General features: G+C 45.8%; 1 protein-coding gene and 2 long non-coding RNA genes across 6 annotated transcripts in view; 2 read left to right on the top strand and 1 right to left on the bottom strand.

Annotated features, from left to right (window-relative positions):
* SLC4A8 (solute carrier family 4 member 8) overlaps positions 1–6,052 on the bottom strand; it is an 83,216-nt gene extending 77,164 nt beyond the window's left edge. For 3 of the 4 annotated variants that reach the window (XM_031650482.1, XM_031650484.1, XM_031650483.1), the window contains exon 1: positions 5,783–6,042. In XM_031650482.1, the coding sequence (XP_031506342.1) occupies positions 5,783–5,830 (48 nt within the window). In that variant the 5' untranslated portion in view covers positions 5,831–6,042. Of the gene's footprint in view, positions 1–5,782 lie in introns of all 4 variants that reach the window. The other variant, XM_031650485.1, reaches the window with a different exon arrangement.
* LOC103875755 overlaps positions 1–13,263 on the top strand; it is a 50,248-nt gene extending 36,985 nt beyond the window's left edge. The window contains exon 4 of the long non-coding RNA XR_002515649.2: positions 11,152–13,263. This is a non-coding gene — a long non-coding RNA (uncharacterized LOC103875755). The remainder of the gene's footprint in view (positions 1–11,151) is intronic.
* LOC103875756 lies at positions 6,098–9,198 on the top strand. The gene is made up of 2 exons (XR_001892684.3): positions 6,098–6,716; positions 8,923–9,198. It is a non-coding gene; the product is annotated as an uncharacterized LOC103875756 (long non-coding RNA).
* Positions 13,264–14,555: the final 1,292 nt, after the last annotated feature.

Raw genomic sequence — 14,555 nt, 5'->3', positions numbered from 1 at the left:
AATTCTCACATATGGAAAGAATACCTAGTATGTGTGAGGAGAGGGTGGAGGGGTATGTGCAACGTAGTGAGAAGAGAAACTGCTACCTACAGTTGATATTTTTATTCAATAATATGAGCAAATATTTACTGATTGCTTACCATAAACTGACTATAACCCTCAGAAAAGTTGACCCACTCCCTACAGAGCCATTCATTCATTCGCTCAGCAAATATTTACTGAGCTCCAACATGTGCCACAGTCACTAGGCACTAGAATCCAGGTCTCCTTCAGAACTCTTGTCTTAGAGCTTTTTCAGGTTCATCATAAGACATGGGGTGTAACTCTACTCCCATCAGCCATGTTTCTCAATTATCACCCACTTACCAGGGGTTATTATTCTGAAGATTTCTGCAAAATTTTCCATTCTGAGCAGACCTGATCCACATAAATTGCCCAAATTCACATGCTTCCCCATCTACCACTTTCACCCTCCCTGAACTTTCCTTCAGTCCCCAGCACCACTTGGCTCAAGGGTTCCAACCTCACCAGTTTTCTCTTTCAACACCTCCTTCTGCTTGTTCTGAAAGTGCTTATCAGGAGAACTGTGAAGCTACCAGGTGTCCCCAGTTCCAGTCCAAAGTAGGGGCTTTCCTTAAAGCTTTCTGACTTCCTTCGTCTATTACTACCCCCTATTAAAAGCTCATTGACTCTTAAAATTTCAATAACTGGCTGAGCGTGGTGGTGATGCCTATAATCCCAGCACTTCAGGAGGCCAAGGGGCGAGGATCGCTTGAGAACAGGGATTCAAGACCAGCCTGGACAACACAGTGAGACTCTGTCTCTATAAAAATTAAAATAAATTTTAAAAAAGCTGGGCATAGTGGTTCATGTCTGTAGTTTCAACTACTAGGGAGCCTGAGGTGGAAGGATCATTTGAGCCCAGGAGGTCAAGGCTGCAGTGAGCTGAGATCATGCCACTGCACTCCAGCCTGGGCAACAAAGTGAGACCCTGTCTCAAAAATAAATAAAAATTTCATAACCACGTTCAGAGATCTCATCGAAATGACGACTAATGTAGGTCTTCATTAACTCATCCTGAATTACACCAATGGCCTCCTAGCTGGCCTCCCTTGTTGCAGTCTCTTCCCATCCTGTCTTCCCAAACACTTAGTAAGTGCTTATTCAGGGCCAGATACTGATACAGGCATCAAAGACACAACCACAGTAACGCACAGTGACTAAGGGCACATCCTTTGGAGAGACGCAGTCCTGGGTCTGGCAGGGCCACAAGCAACTCCAGCACTTAGAATTACTTAACCTCTCTATGCCGGGCCAGGTGGCTCATGCCTATAATCCCATCACTTTGGAAGGTCAAGGCAGGTGGATCACCTGAGGTCAGGAGTTTGAGACCAGCCTGGCCAACATGGTGAAACCCCGTCTCTACCAAAAATACAAAAAATTAGCCAAGGGTGGTGGCAGGCACCTGTAATCCCAGCTACTCGAGAGGCTGAGGCAGGAGAATCGCTTGAACCTGGGAGGTGGAGGGTGCAGTGAACTGAGATTGTGCCACTGCACTCCAGTCTGGGCAACAGGAGTGAAATTCCATCTCAAAAAAAAAAAAAAATTAAAAAAAAGAATTACTTAACCTCTCTATTATCTTTGCTTTCTCATTTGGAAAAGATAATAAAGTTGCATAATTCTCAGGGTTAAAGAGAGCATTAAGTGAGATAATGCATGGAAAACACTTAGCATAGTGCCTAGCACAAGGCAAGCACTCAATAAAAGTTAACAGTGACAGTAAATGGAGCTGTCAGGTGAGCAGCAGAGATGAATACGTATATTCCACAAGTAAGGGTTCGTGGAAGATAGCACTTGGTAGGTGTTGTGAGCAGAGGGAGTGAGTGACGAATATAATGATATGGAGCCAGACCTTGAAGGTTAAAATGGAATATTCTAGGTGGAGAGGAGGGGAAAGATTTTCCAGCTTCAATGCCTGAGCAAAGACACAACACAGAGGGAAGAGACATGTGTAATGAAGTAATGGCCATCTGTCACTCTGTGCCAATCCTGACTAGACCTTGAGCTCCTTAAGGGGAGGCATCTGGCTTTGGATACGGGAGAGCTGCTCATTCACATATGCAATTGAGCAGCAATTTTATACCAGGCACTGTGCTAGGTGACAAGATTTTCTGCTTGTCCCCTGCCCTCAAGAAGCTTCTAACTGAGATCATAATAAACAAGAAACTGGCCGGGCGAGGTGGCTCAAGCCTGTAATCCCAGCACTTTGGGAGGCCGAGACGGGCGGATCATGAGGTCAGGAGATCGAGACCAGCCTGGCTAACACGGTGAAACCCCGTCTCTACTAAAAAAATACAAAAAACTAGCTGGGCGAGGTGGCGGGCGCCTGTAGTCCCAGCTACTCGGGAGGCTGAGGCAGGAGAATGGCGTAGACTGGGGAGGCGGAGCTTGCAGTGAGCTGAGATCCGGCCACTGCACTCCAGCCTGGGCGACAGAGCGAGACTCCGTCTCAAATAAATAAATAAATAAATAAATAAATAAACAAGAAACCAAAAGAAGAACAGTTCAGTTGTTATAACAAGTCATATGTTATAAGAAAATAAAACAGGATCATCTTAAAGAGAGTGACTGGGATGAAGGTTCAGAGAAAGCCACTCTGAGGAAGTGATACTCCAGTTGAATCATGAGAGGACCTGGGTAAAACAGCATCCTGGGCAGAGGGAATGACAGGAACAAAGGTCCTGAAGTATGCAAGATTCACTGTATTGAAGAAACAGAAAGCCAGAGGAGGTGCAAGAAAGAGAGTGGAGGAGAGGCAGTCCTGGGAGGGTGGACTAGAGCCTGATTGTATTCAGGCTTGGTAGGCCATGATAAAGAGTTTGGATTTTATTCTAAAATGCACCAGGAAGCCACTGAAGGGTTTCAAGATAAGACGTGACATGATCTGATTTGTGTTTTTAAAAGCTCCCTGCGGCTGCCATGTGGAGAGTAGTCTTATAGAAGGGCAAGAAAGAAAGCAGAGGGAACTGTTAGAAGGCTAGGGCAGTAGCTCACATCTTCGAAAACAGCACAGCCTTATGATATTTAGAGGTGATGTCTGGAACCTCTCTATTTACATCAAGTTACACAATCTGCTCACTTTACAAGGCCCATCTCCACACAGCCTAATTGGCACACAGAAGGTTTAACTGGTCATTGCCAATCAGTTGACTGTCTCTCCCGCGAGTCATCCCCATCTCCCTTCCTCCTTCTACCCTCATTCTCTTTTCCTCCCTATCTCTCAAGTTCCCATTTGTCTATATTACGTGACTCCAGCCTTCATGAGGTCCTACTGTTCCCATTGTATTCCTTTTCTTCTCCTCACCCTACCACCCATGAAAGTTTCACAAACTAGATATAAAGGAGATATTTTCTATCCTACTCCAGATCTATCCTACTCACAGAACACTAACAGAAACCTAAGGATCATGATGTCCTCAATAATACAACCTGTTAACATTGGGCATGTTAAGGACACTGTATCCTCACATCCGTTCCAACCTATTCTCCCCACTGCAGCCAAAGAAATCTTTCAATAGGAAAATCTGGGCAGGAAGCGGTGGCTCACACCTGTAATCCCAGCACTTTGGGAGGCCAAGGCGGGCAGATCACGAGGTCAGGAGATCAAGACCATCCTGGCTAACACGGTGAAACCCCGTCTCTACTAAAAATACGAAAAAGTAGCTGGGCGTGGTGGTGGGCACCTGTAGTCCCTACTACTCAGGAGGCTGAGGCAGGAGAATAGCGTGAACCTGGGAGACAGAGCTTGCAGTGAGTGGAGATCACGCCACTGCACTCCAGCCTGGGTGACAGAGCAAGACTGTCTCAAAAAAAAAAAAAAAAAAAAGAAAGGAAAAAAAAAAGAAAATATTTTCATGATCTCATTTGCTCTCTCCTGCCCTCTTTCTCTCTCCTGGTTAGGAGAGACCCCCTCTCTTCCCTTTCCCCTCTACTTAAACCCCTTCAGTGGCTTCCCCTTGTTCCTCAGATAAATGTCAACTTCCTCAGCATGAGCTCCAAATGGCCCTGTGTGTTATTACCCCAGAACACACCTCACATACCATTCCCCTCATTGCTCCTTGTTGCTCCACTACACTGGCCTTATCTAAGGTCTCTAACCAGGTGTGTCCCCCTCTGCCACAGGTCTTTTGTGTAGCTGTTCTCTTTGCCTCTCAGGCCCTGTGATCCCCCTCTTCCCTCAGTTAACATTTATTCATCCTTTAGCTCTTTGCCCAGATTTTCTTCCTTAGCAAATCTCTGAGACCATGGCTGGAACCACTGTTATACACGCTTATGGTACTGTCTATCTTTCTTCAAAGCATTTATCACAGTTTATAACATTTATTTGTGTGATATTTGATTAAAAATAGTACCTCTCCCCTCCCCCACTAGATGATACGCTCCAGGAGGGCAAGAACATTACCTATTTTTTCTTACCATTGTATCCCAAAGATTGAATACATTTAATAGGCTTTAAGGGGGTTAGATATGGATTTTCCAAAATCTTAGATATTCTTTCCTGACAGAGCAAGGAAAGAAGAATGTATCTTCTATTAATAGTAACAAACTATTAACCAGGAAGAAGAGGAGAGAGTCAGTGTCTGATACTCATTCTGTTGCAAACTCAGGATATTTCCCCTGCCTCCTCTGGGAAAACATCCCTGAGGTCAACATGGCACTTGTTTCCAAGATGTGTCATCCTTCCTGAGATGGCCCATTACCGTCTTCAGAGCCCTCCACTTCAGACTTGCCTCCTCTTCCAGCCCTCTTTCCAAAGCAGAAACCAAACCATCTGATTGCACAGGAAACAGGGAGTGAGAATTCAATGGGCTGCCACTCATTAACTGAGTGTCACATAATAAACATTACTCCACAAAGCCCTTTCACAAACAGCACTTCGTCTCATCCTCAAAACAACCCTGTGAAGCAAGCAAAGCAGACATAACTATTCCCATTTTAATAGTTGGGGAAACTGAGGTTCAAAGAGGCAAGTGACTTACTCAAGGTCACAAAGTCTGTGTGAGGCAGAGGTAGGATTTCAACCTACAGACTCTAACACTTAGTCCAATGCTTTTCCTTACGTTAGCCGCCCCAACAGTTCTAATACCAGTTACTTAACCTTGGTTTTCTCATTCCCTTAAATAAGCACCTGTTCCTGACCCCTCCACACATCCTCAGCCCAGTTTGCAGTCCCTACCCAGAAGTTTTCAAGTGTCTGTGCAATGGGGCAGAGGGAGTCACAAACCGGGTCACTCTATCGGGGATTAGTCCCAGTCTCCACAGTCTTTTCCGGCTTTTCCTCTGAACCACTGGGGAACCAAAAACCCCCAGAAATAAAAACACAAAGAGAAGACGTGCCCCACCAGAGCAAGGTCCCTGGCTACCCTTTCTGCCCACGTTAGGGCAGGACAACGCGAGGCCAGACGCCGGCCCCTTCCAACGGAAAGACGCTAGGAGAACAAGAGGTCGCAGCCCGCCGGCTGTCAGGGCTCCTGGGCGGGCGGCGCAATGCATGCGGCAGAGATGGGCCAGCTCCCAGGTTCGGCCCAAGGTCACTCTCTTGCAGCCCCGGCCCGGTCCCCAACCGCCCGGAGCGCCCCCTGGTGTCCCGGGCTGGCCTCCCCTCGCCCTCAGGGAGCGGCCTGGGAAGCCTGGGCTCGGGGGCAGAAGGAAGGAGGGTGGGTAGAGGATGAGGAGGCTGCGCCCCGGGGAGGAGCGGGAGGCGCGGGAGGCGGGGCCCTACCTGATAGCTGAGGACGCCGTCCGGCTCGTTACTCCCGGCGGCCGGCATGGCGGAACCGAACTAGGTCTCACCCACGGGCTCCAGGCCGAGCGTCAGCAGCCTGCGCCCTCTCGTCAGGTCTGAGCAGATCACTCGAACGGCGACCCCTACCCCGGAGCCAACGGTCAACCATCAACCGCCGCCGCCTCCATAGCCACCGGCCCGCGAGGCATCCGCCGCAACCAATCAGCGAGCGGCCTGCGCAGCCAATCAGGGCGCGGAGCACGAGAGGACGCTGTCCGGCGGTACCCTGGGCTACCGCGGGGAGGGGGAGGAGCCGGGGAGCCAACCGCTCCAGGGCCCGGTTGCCTTGGAAACCGCCTCCCTCCCTTCAGAGGCCTCTGGGCGTGAAGGTCCTTCCAACTGCTTGCTAGAAAATCTCTGCTTCTATTTGCAGCTGCACCTGACCCTTGAAAACTGCGAAAGTGTCGGTTTTGCCTATTCTGATTTCATTCCTTGGGAGATGATGTTTAAATTCCGGGGAAACATCCTTCGCGATTGCAGGAGGAAGTAATTGCGGATGAGGGGAGAGGACCTTCTAAAATTAATTGTTTCTCCTTGAGCTAATGGCCAGATTAAAGAGCATTAAAGTGAAGAAGGCAGGCAGTGTCAGGCCCCCTCACAGACTCACTATGACTTAGGTCTTCTTCTTGATTCTCAAGTCAGAAGCAAAAAACACAGGGTTGAGCTGAGAATGACTGTTGAAGCAATTCCACAAAAAGGCTTCCAACTTTTCCAGGAAATGATCTAAGGCAAATTATTATTTAACAACAGAACTACTGACCTAACGCAACGTTAGAATATAATGAATAATGCATTCAATTTGGTTTGGATTTATTAGAAAAGAGAGGCTGGCTAAACTCAAAGCAACCCTCTCGCCTCAAGAAAAAGAAAGGTACCTTTTGGGGTTTTTGGGTTTGTTTGTTTGTTTGTTTTTTGAGACAAAGTTTCACTCTTGTTGACCAGGCTGGTGGTGTGCAATGGCATGTTCTTGGCTCACTGCAACTTCCGCCTCTCCAGTTCAAGCGATTCTTCTGCCTCAGCCTCCTGAGTAACTGGGATTACAGGTGCCTGCCACCACGCCTGGGTGATTTTTATGTATTTTTAGTAGAGATGGGGTTTCACCATGTTGGCCAGGCTGGTTTGGAACTCCTGACCTCAGGTGATCCACCCGCCCCAGCCTCCCAAAGTGCTGTGATTACAGGGGTGAGCCACCGTGCCTGGCCATGGGGACTTTTGTTTTATATGCTCTACAATACCAGACTTCAGGTAGGTCCAAATTTGGGGTCGGGGAAGAATTGTTGCAAATAATTATCAGCCCCAAAAGAAGCTACAGTTGGGGAACATAGTCTGATACATGTTAAAAGTTTCCACCACTGCTTACCATCCTTTGTGTTGGTCCTGAAATTGGAAACAAGGTTGGGCTTCAGTTTCCCTGAAGCAGAATTGTTTTTCTGATGTCCTGTATAAGCCTCGTGTCTCATCTCTGAGTTTTAGTGTTCATTGCCACACACTTCATCCATCTCTTTACTATTCCTGTCATCTTGAATCTGGAATTCACATCCTACCCTCATCCCCATTTTTGTCCATCAAAATGTTAACCATCCTTCAAAGTTAATCTCAAAAGCCACCTCTTCCAAGAAGCCTTTCTTTATTCTACTGTCCCTGATACCCCAAACAGGTGTCATCTCACCCTCCCCAGAATTCTCAAAGCACTTTTCTTATAGTGGTTGCCGTGCTGTGGTTATTTAAGTACTTTATATGTTGACTTTAGCTTACTAGAATATTATAAGTTCTTTGAAAGCAATGATTATTTTTCTTATGCCCTTCTGTATACTCAACAGAGCCTCAAGGAATCCCAGGCACATAGAAAGTGCTTAGTAAATACGAATGCTTTTAATTCAATCTAATAAAAAATGTATTGAACACCTACTAATGAACAGGCAGGCCCAAGTAACACTGTAGAGGCAGAGAAATCTAAGATATATCTCCAAGGGAGCTTAACAGGCTAATCAGGGAAACAGGATATATGTTAATGAGTAATATTATATAAACCACGAAGATTACAAAAATTCAGAAGAGAAAATGATCTTCAGGAAGGTTTCACAGAGGACACGGATTTGAGCTAAGTCTGAAAACATGGGTAAGATTTAGCTGATCTAAGGTAAGAAGAGCAAGCATCTCAAGTCTTTGACAAAGACTTAAGAATAATAGGCCGGGCGCGGTGGCTCAAGCCTGTAATCCCAGCACTTTGGGAGGCCGAGACGGGCGGATCACGAGGTCAGGAGATCGAGACCATCCCAACATGGGCTAACACAGTGAAACCCCGTCTCTACTAAAAAATACAAAAAACTAGCCGGGCGAGGTGGCGGGCGCCTGTAGTCCCAGCTACTCGGGAGGCTGAGGCAGGAGAATGGCGCAAACCCGGGAGGCGGAGCTTGCAGTGAGCTGAGATCCGGCCACTGCACTCCAGCCTGGGCAACAGCGTGAGACTCCCTCTCAAAAAAAAAAAAAAAGGAATAATAATGCACATGGCCCATTCAGGGTAGCCACAATTTGGGCCAAAGCAGAAAGTTATTGAGAAGAGCAGTGGGAGGTAAAAGTTGTGATAGAGAAAGGCTGTGGGCTGGGCATGGTGGCTCACATCTGTAATCCCAGCACTTTGGGAGGCCAAGACAGATGGATCCCTTGAACCCAACAGTTCGAGACCAACCTGGGCCAACATGTAGAAACTCCATCTCTATTTTTAAAATACAAAAAAATTAGCCAGGCATGGTGGCATGCACCTGTAGTCCCAGCCCCTTAGGAAGCTGAAGTGGGAGGATCACCTGAGCCCAGGAGAGGCTTCAGTATACCACTCCACTCCAGCCAAGCTGAGAGAGTGAGACCCTGTCTCAAAAAAATAAAAAATAAAAAGAAGGCTGTGATCAAATTGTGGAGATCTGGCTAATTCATTCAGACTTTATTTTTCATATATGCTAAAAAGTAGGACACTGAAGGCTTTAGGGAAAACTTCCATGCACCAGAACCTGGGTTTAGTGGTATAAATGCATTGTGTCATTTAATAGTCATAATGCCTCTACTCTTTTTCTATTTCGCAGGTAAGAAAACTGAGGCTCAGTGAAGTTAAGCAACTTACTCAAGGTCAGGCAGTCATGAAGCTGGGATTCCATCATTCATCTATTAATTCAAAACACTTTTGCTGAGAACCTATGTATCGTGCCCTGTGTTAGATGTTGGGAAAACAGCAATTAAGACAGTGTCCTTGGCCTCATGAGCCTTACAATCGAGTGGGAGAAAGTAAACAAGTCATCAAACAAGATAATCACTAGTTATAATCACGACTGTTAAGTAAATAAAGGGTTATGTGAACAGGAGTAACTGGCATGGGATAGGGAGAACTTCTCTGAGGAGGTGGGGAAAGATTCACCCGAGGAGATGAGTCAAGGACAAGCTCTCTGATTCTAGAGTTCTTGACCACTATGTTGTATTGGCCTATAAAAATGGTACCATCTCCAAAATCTGCCCTTAGGGGAGAATGGATTAGAGGGGGAAACCTGAGGCAGGGCATCAGAAAGACTGACTCTAGCAACGTGGTAATTCAGGAGCCAAGGATGGTGGCCAAAGGAAAGATGTGCCCACATCCCTCACTCCCCTGGAAGGCAAGTCCCAGCCATGGCAGAATTGGATGGAGTAGGTAGGGTAGGGAAAGGAATTGAGAAGTAGTGGTGATTCCTGGGAGGTCTGGTGAATCTGACTTTTCTCCAGTACAAATGTGGAAAAAGTCAGAGCCTCTGGCCCTTGACTCCAGGGTCAAGAGCCCCATCTTCTGGCCTATTGTGCAAATTACAAAGGGAAGTAGGCCACAGAGGCAGCAGTTAAGGTTGCTGCTATCTGGGGCACTGCAGAAGACAGACTCTACCATCCCCATCCTTAAGGATGATTTGGTCTCTCCTTCCCAGAAAAAGCTGGTTCGCTTGGCTCTAGGCACGAGGCTCCTAACATCTACTGCTCCTTACCCTGGTTGGAAAAACTCAAATACATGGCTCTCAGCCTGGGCAGCAGACAAGTCCTAGTGGAGCTGGGGGTATTCAGCCAAGGACATCACCTCACACTGATTATTTTTCTAAAGAAATCAGAAAAAACAGCATAACAGAATTCAGAGTTTCTTGAATCTTCAGTTAGCCCAGAAAGAGGCATAAAGTAGGCAAGAAAATGGAAAATACATGTGTAGAGGTAGGGACAACACATACACACACACACACACACACACACACACACACATCATACCAATAGGGAGGCAGGGAGGTATGCTACATGGATGGCCTCGCTTCATCCTTGCAACAACTCTGAGGTAGGCACTATCATCCCATTGTATAGATTAGAAAACTGAGGCTTGGAGATGTAACTTCCCCAGGTCACACAGCCAGCACAGTTAATAGATGGAGACACTAGACTGAGCTCAGATGAAATGATTCCACAGTGCATGAGCTTCACCACCCTACTGTCTCCCATGGGGATGCCTGGAAATTTCATCCTTCTCTAACATTCATAGGCTCCACTCTCTCTTTGTGGCTTCCTGACGTGGCCATCCTTCCAGATTTTGTTTTAGACCCATTCTTTCTCTTCTATAATACCAGTGGTTCTTACACTTTGTGGAAAGTGGTAGGTCTTGAACTCCCTGGAGACATTAGAAAATCTATGGATTATCTTTTTCAGATAAGTAAACAAAGCCCAAAATTTTGCATATAATTGTAAGGATATGTTCACAGACTTCTCAAGGAAGCATGAGGCACCTTACGTATATGATCCTTAAATATCCTGAAAGACATTGAGATTCTTCTATTCAGAGACAGTCACAAATATAAGAAATGCATAAAGTCTGAGAAAATGTTCTTAAATAATTTGCAACCAGTTTTTTCATCAAAAGCATCTTAACTCCTCCATCAGTTTACTATGTCTCTTGTTCTGTGTGAACTGTCCAAAGGGCCACGAGGGACGAGGTCTTAGGCTTTACTTGCCATTAAATAGCTCCCAGTTTCCAACTGCATCTTATACCTGATTTTATTTCTCCACTTCTTCTTACTTACACATCTAAACCCAAGATATGGTTGGAGGAAAAGACGTTGGGATCTGAGGAAAGACTTAATTAGGGCTTGTTCATGCTGTCGTCTGGGAGCATTTCCTGTGGAAGGGAGGGGTGAGAGGGGGAGTGAGAGAGCTTCTTTGTCAAGCTGAAAAGGTTATGCAGGTGCATGATTTGCTTTCAGCCCTTGCCAAGTCACAGCATATTGAAAGAGACTACAGAATACAATTTTCATTGTTCACAGCATGCTGCCAGCCTGGAACACTACACATCCCAGGGAAGAGTCTGAGGTGCCACAAAAGCCGAGAGCCAAGCTCCTGGCTGTGAAAATCGCTCCCCACTATTCGTCATCATCAACATCATCCACAGAACTTCGTTACACCACACTCAGTTACACTTTGCTCCAGACTGAGAGAGGCGCTGGGGCAGAATACAAGTGAAATGGCAAAATCTGACTTCTGCCTTCTTTGGTATCACTATTAAGATATTTGGACAGAGGCAGAGGTAGGGGAAGGGACCTCTAGAGGGAGCAGAACAAAACAGAAAAGCTGGCTGTAAAAAACTGTTGTCATCTGCAAGTCAAGAATAGGCCTTGGAGGAGAAAAGCTGTAGGACTTCCAGATCCAGATGGGAAGCCATTCAGAAATTTGAAAGCAGCAGGTGTTAACCAAGGACTACTTGCCAAGTCCTTGATACAAGAGCTGAACACATTCATAGTCAATACATTTATCTTATCCATGTCTAACCAAACCTAACCCTGCTTAGAAATCAGGTCTATTTAAAGTGATTTCATTCCACATCTAATCTATTTAGGGATAAGACCTCCTGAGCTTGTTATACTAAGTATTATACTAAGTAGAGAAGTTCTTATTTCACTTTTAGCCTATAGGCCTGGGATAGCTTTAAGGTGGCAGCAAATTCAATACCTGACATTTGTAATCACTACTATCTCATTTATCTTCAATGGATTGGTAAATATACACAGAATATTTGAAGTCTAGGAAGTGGAAATGTAGCTAGGTATAGGGACTTGCCCAGGGCAGTTAATAGCAGAGCTGAGTCAAGAACTACTAACGCTTTCTACTTAATTGTATGGCTTCCTAGAAATATTATTCCATTCAGCCATTTCCTGCATAAAATTGAACTGACTTCAATGAAACAGTGAAAATGTAAATCTTCTTTAGAACTGACATTAACCCCTCCCCCACAAGCAAAAGCCCAGGGTTTCTCCTCGTTACCCTTTCCCATAAGATGAGAGTTTTCACATAATTTCCACTTTGGAAAGCTTGTCAGTGACACCCATTCATTAGTTTACTGAAAAAACTCCCATGGAGTTCTGAAAATAACTATTACTGAAGCACATTGTCTGACATAGATATAAATTCAATCCAAGCTACTCTTACTTCCAGTGATACTTCCCTTGAGGCCTTTTATTTTGCAGTTTTGTGTGTATATATATATACAATTTTATATATTTTTTATATATATAAAAAAGATACCCATTCAGACATTAGGACTGGAGCAAAAAGGAAGAGATAGAATGGGAATTTATTTCACTTATCTTTTTTCTATCTCTAACATTTTACCAAATTGAAAGGGCCAGCCGCCTCCTTAAAGAAGGCAGAGTTATTTAGTCCTTTCTGCAAACCAACAGAAAATATAAGAAAGAGTATTTGCTAGATTTACCAAAAAACAGAGCTGTGAGATGGTTAGCCAACAAATAGCAGAGGAAAAAATACAATCTTAAAACACATGTAAAGATAACTAGCTTTGTTTGGGGTAGGCAAAATGGACTAGAGCCATTATAATTAGACTATAACTTGTATATTGTTTTGGGTCTCTCCGGAACTTGTCCCTGCCCTCTAAGAATTCTTGGAAGAAACTTAAATGTCCTATAGACCAGTTCCTACCCAGTACAATTCCCCTCCACTCCATCCCAGAGAAGGAGCCATCTGATTTTCCCTGGATATCTCTAGTGACAGAGTACTCACCATTGAACGAGGCTGGCAGCACCACTCCAGGTTCAATCTGCCTCCTTGAAGCTTTCACTCTTCATTCCAAATGCTCTCCTCTGTAGCTCCAAAGGCAAAGTCTGCTCACTCTTCTACGTGACAGTCCTTCAAATTCTTGTAGACCATTATGATATCTTCCCTTGTTCTTATCTTCCTGAGACAGGGCTTGATCAGGATGGGATTACTGTCTCCAGCAAGCCACCTGCACCCCTATACTTCCAGACTGCCAGGAATCTGGAATTTAGCGACAGTTTAAAAAGACTTCCAGGGCCGGGCGCGGTGGCTCAAGCCTGTAATCCCAGCACTTTGGGAGGCCGAGACGGGTGGATCACGAGGTCAGGAGATCAAGATCATCCTGGCTAACACGGTGAAACCCCGTCTCTACTAAAAAATACAAAAAAAAAAAAAAAACTAGCCGGGCGAGGTGGCGGGCGCCTGTAGTCCCAGCTACTCCAGAGGCTGAGGCAGGAGAATGGCGTGGACCCGGGAGGCGGAGCTTGCAGTGAGCTGAGATCCGGCCACTGCACTCCAGCCTGGGCTACAGAGCGAGACTCCCTCTCAAAAAAAAAATAAAAAATAAAAAAAAATAAAAAGACTTCCAGCCAGACATGGTGGCTCATGCCTGTAATCCCAGCACTTTGGGAGGCTGAGGCGGGCGGATCACCTGAGGTCACGAGTTAGAGACCAGCTTGGCCAACATGGCAAAATCCTGTTTCTACTAAAAATACAAAAATTAGGCCGGGCGCGGTGGCTCACACCTGTAATCCCAGCACTTGGGAGGCCAAGATGGGCGGATCACAAGATCAGGAGTTTGAGACCAGCCTGGCCAACATAGTGAAATCCCACCTCTACTAAAAATACAAAAATTAGCCAGGCGTGGTGGCGCACACCTGTAGTCTCAGCCACTTGGGAGGCTGAGGCAGGAGAATTGCTTGAACCCAGGAGGTGGAGGCTGCAGTGAGCCAAGATCACCCCACTGTATACCAGCCTGGGTGACAGTGTGAGACTTCGTCTCAAAAAAATAAATCTAAAAAAAACTACAAAAATTAGCTGGGCGTGGTGGCACATGCCTGTAATCCCAGCTACTTGGGAGGCTGAGGCAGGAGAATCACTTGAGCCCAGGAGGCGGAGGTTGCAGTGAGCCAAGATCGTGCCATTGCACTCCAACCTGGGCAACAGAGCAAGACTCCATCTCTCTTTTTTTTTTGAGACAGGGAGTCTCACTCTGTCACCCAAGCTGGTAAGATCTTGCCTCAAACTTCTGGGTGCAAGTGATCCTCCCACCTAGGCCTCCTGAGTAGCTGACATTACAGGCACACTCATGGCCAGCTAACTTTTGTATTTTTTGTAGATAAAGGATTTCACCATGTTACCCAGGCTGCTTTTGAACTCCTGAGCTCGAGCAATCCACCCACCTTGGCCTCCCAATGTGCTGGGATTACAGGCATGAGCTACCGCACCGGCCAAGAGACAATTCTTATTCTTAGGAGATGCATGCTGCCGTGTTAAGCTAGAGTATCATGATGTCTACAACTTACTTTTGAATGATACAGCAATACAGATATAGAAACAGATAGGTATGCCTAGATAGCTATATAAGGAGAAACAAAGCAAATATGACAAAATGTTAACAATT

Source organism: Papio anubis, chromosome 9 (assembly GCF_008728515.1).
Source record: "Papio anubis isolate 15944 chromosome 9, Panubis1.0, whole genome shotgun sequence".
Taxonomy (NCBI): Eukaryota; Metazoa; Chordata; class Mammalia; order Primates; family Cercopithecidae; genus Papio; species Papio anubis.
The sequence above is the reverse complement of the archived record's forward strand: the minus strand, read 5'-3'. Positions and strand labels throughout refer to the sequence as shown.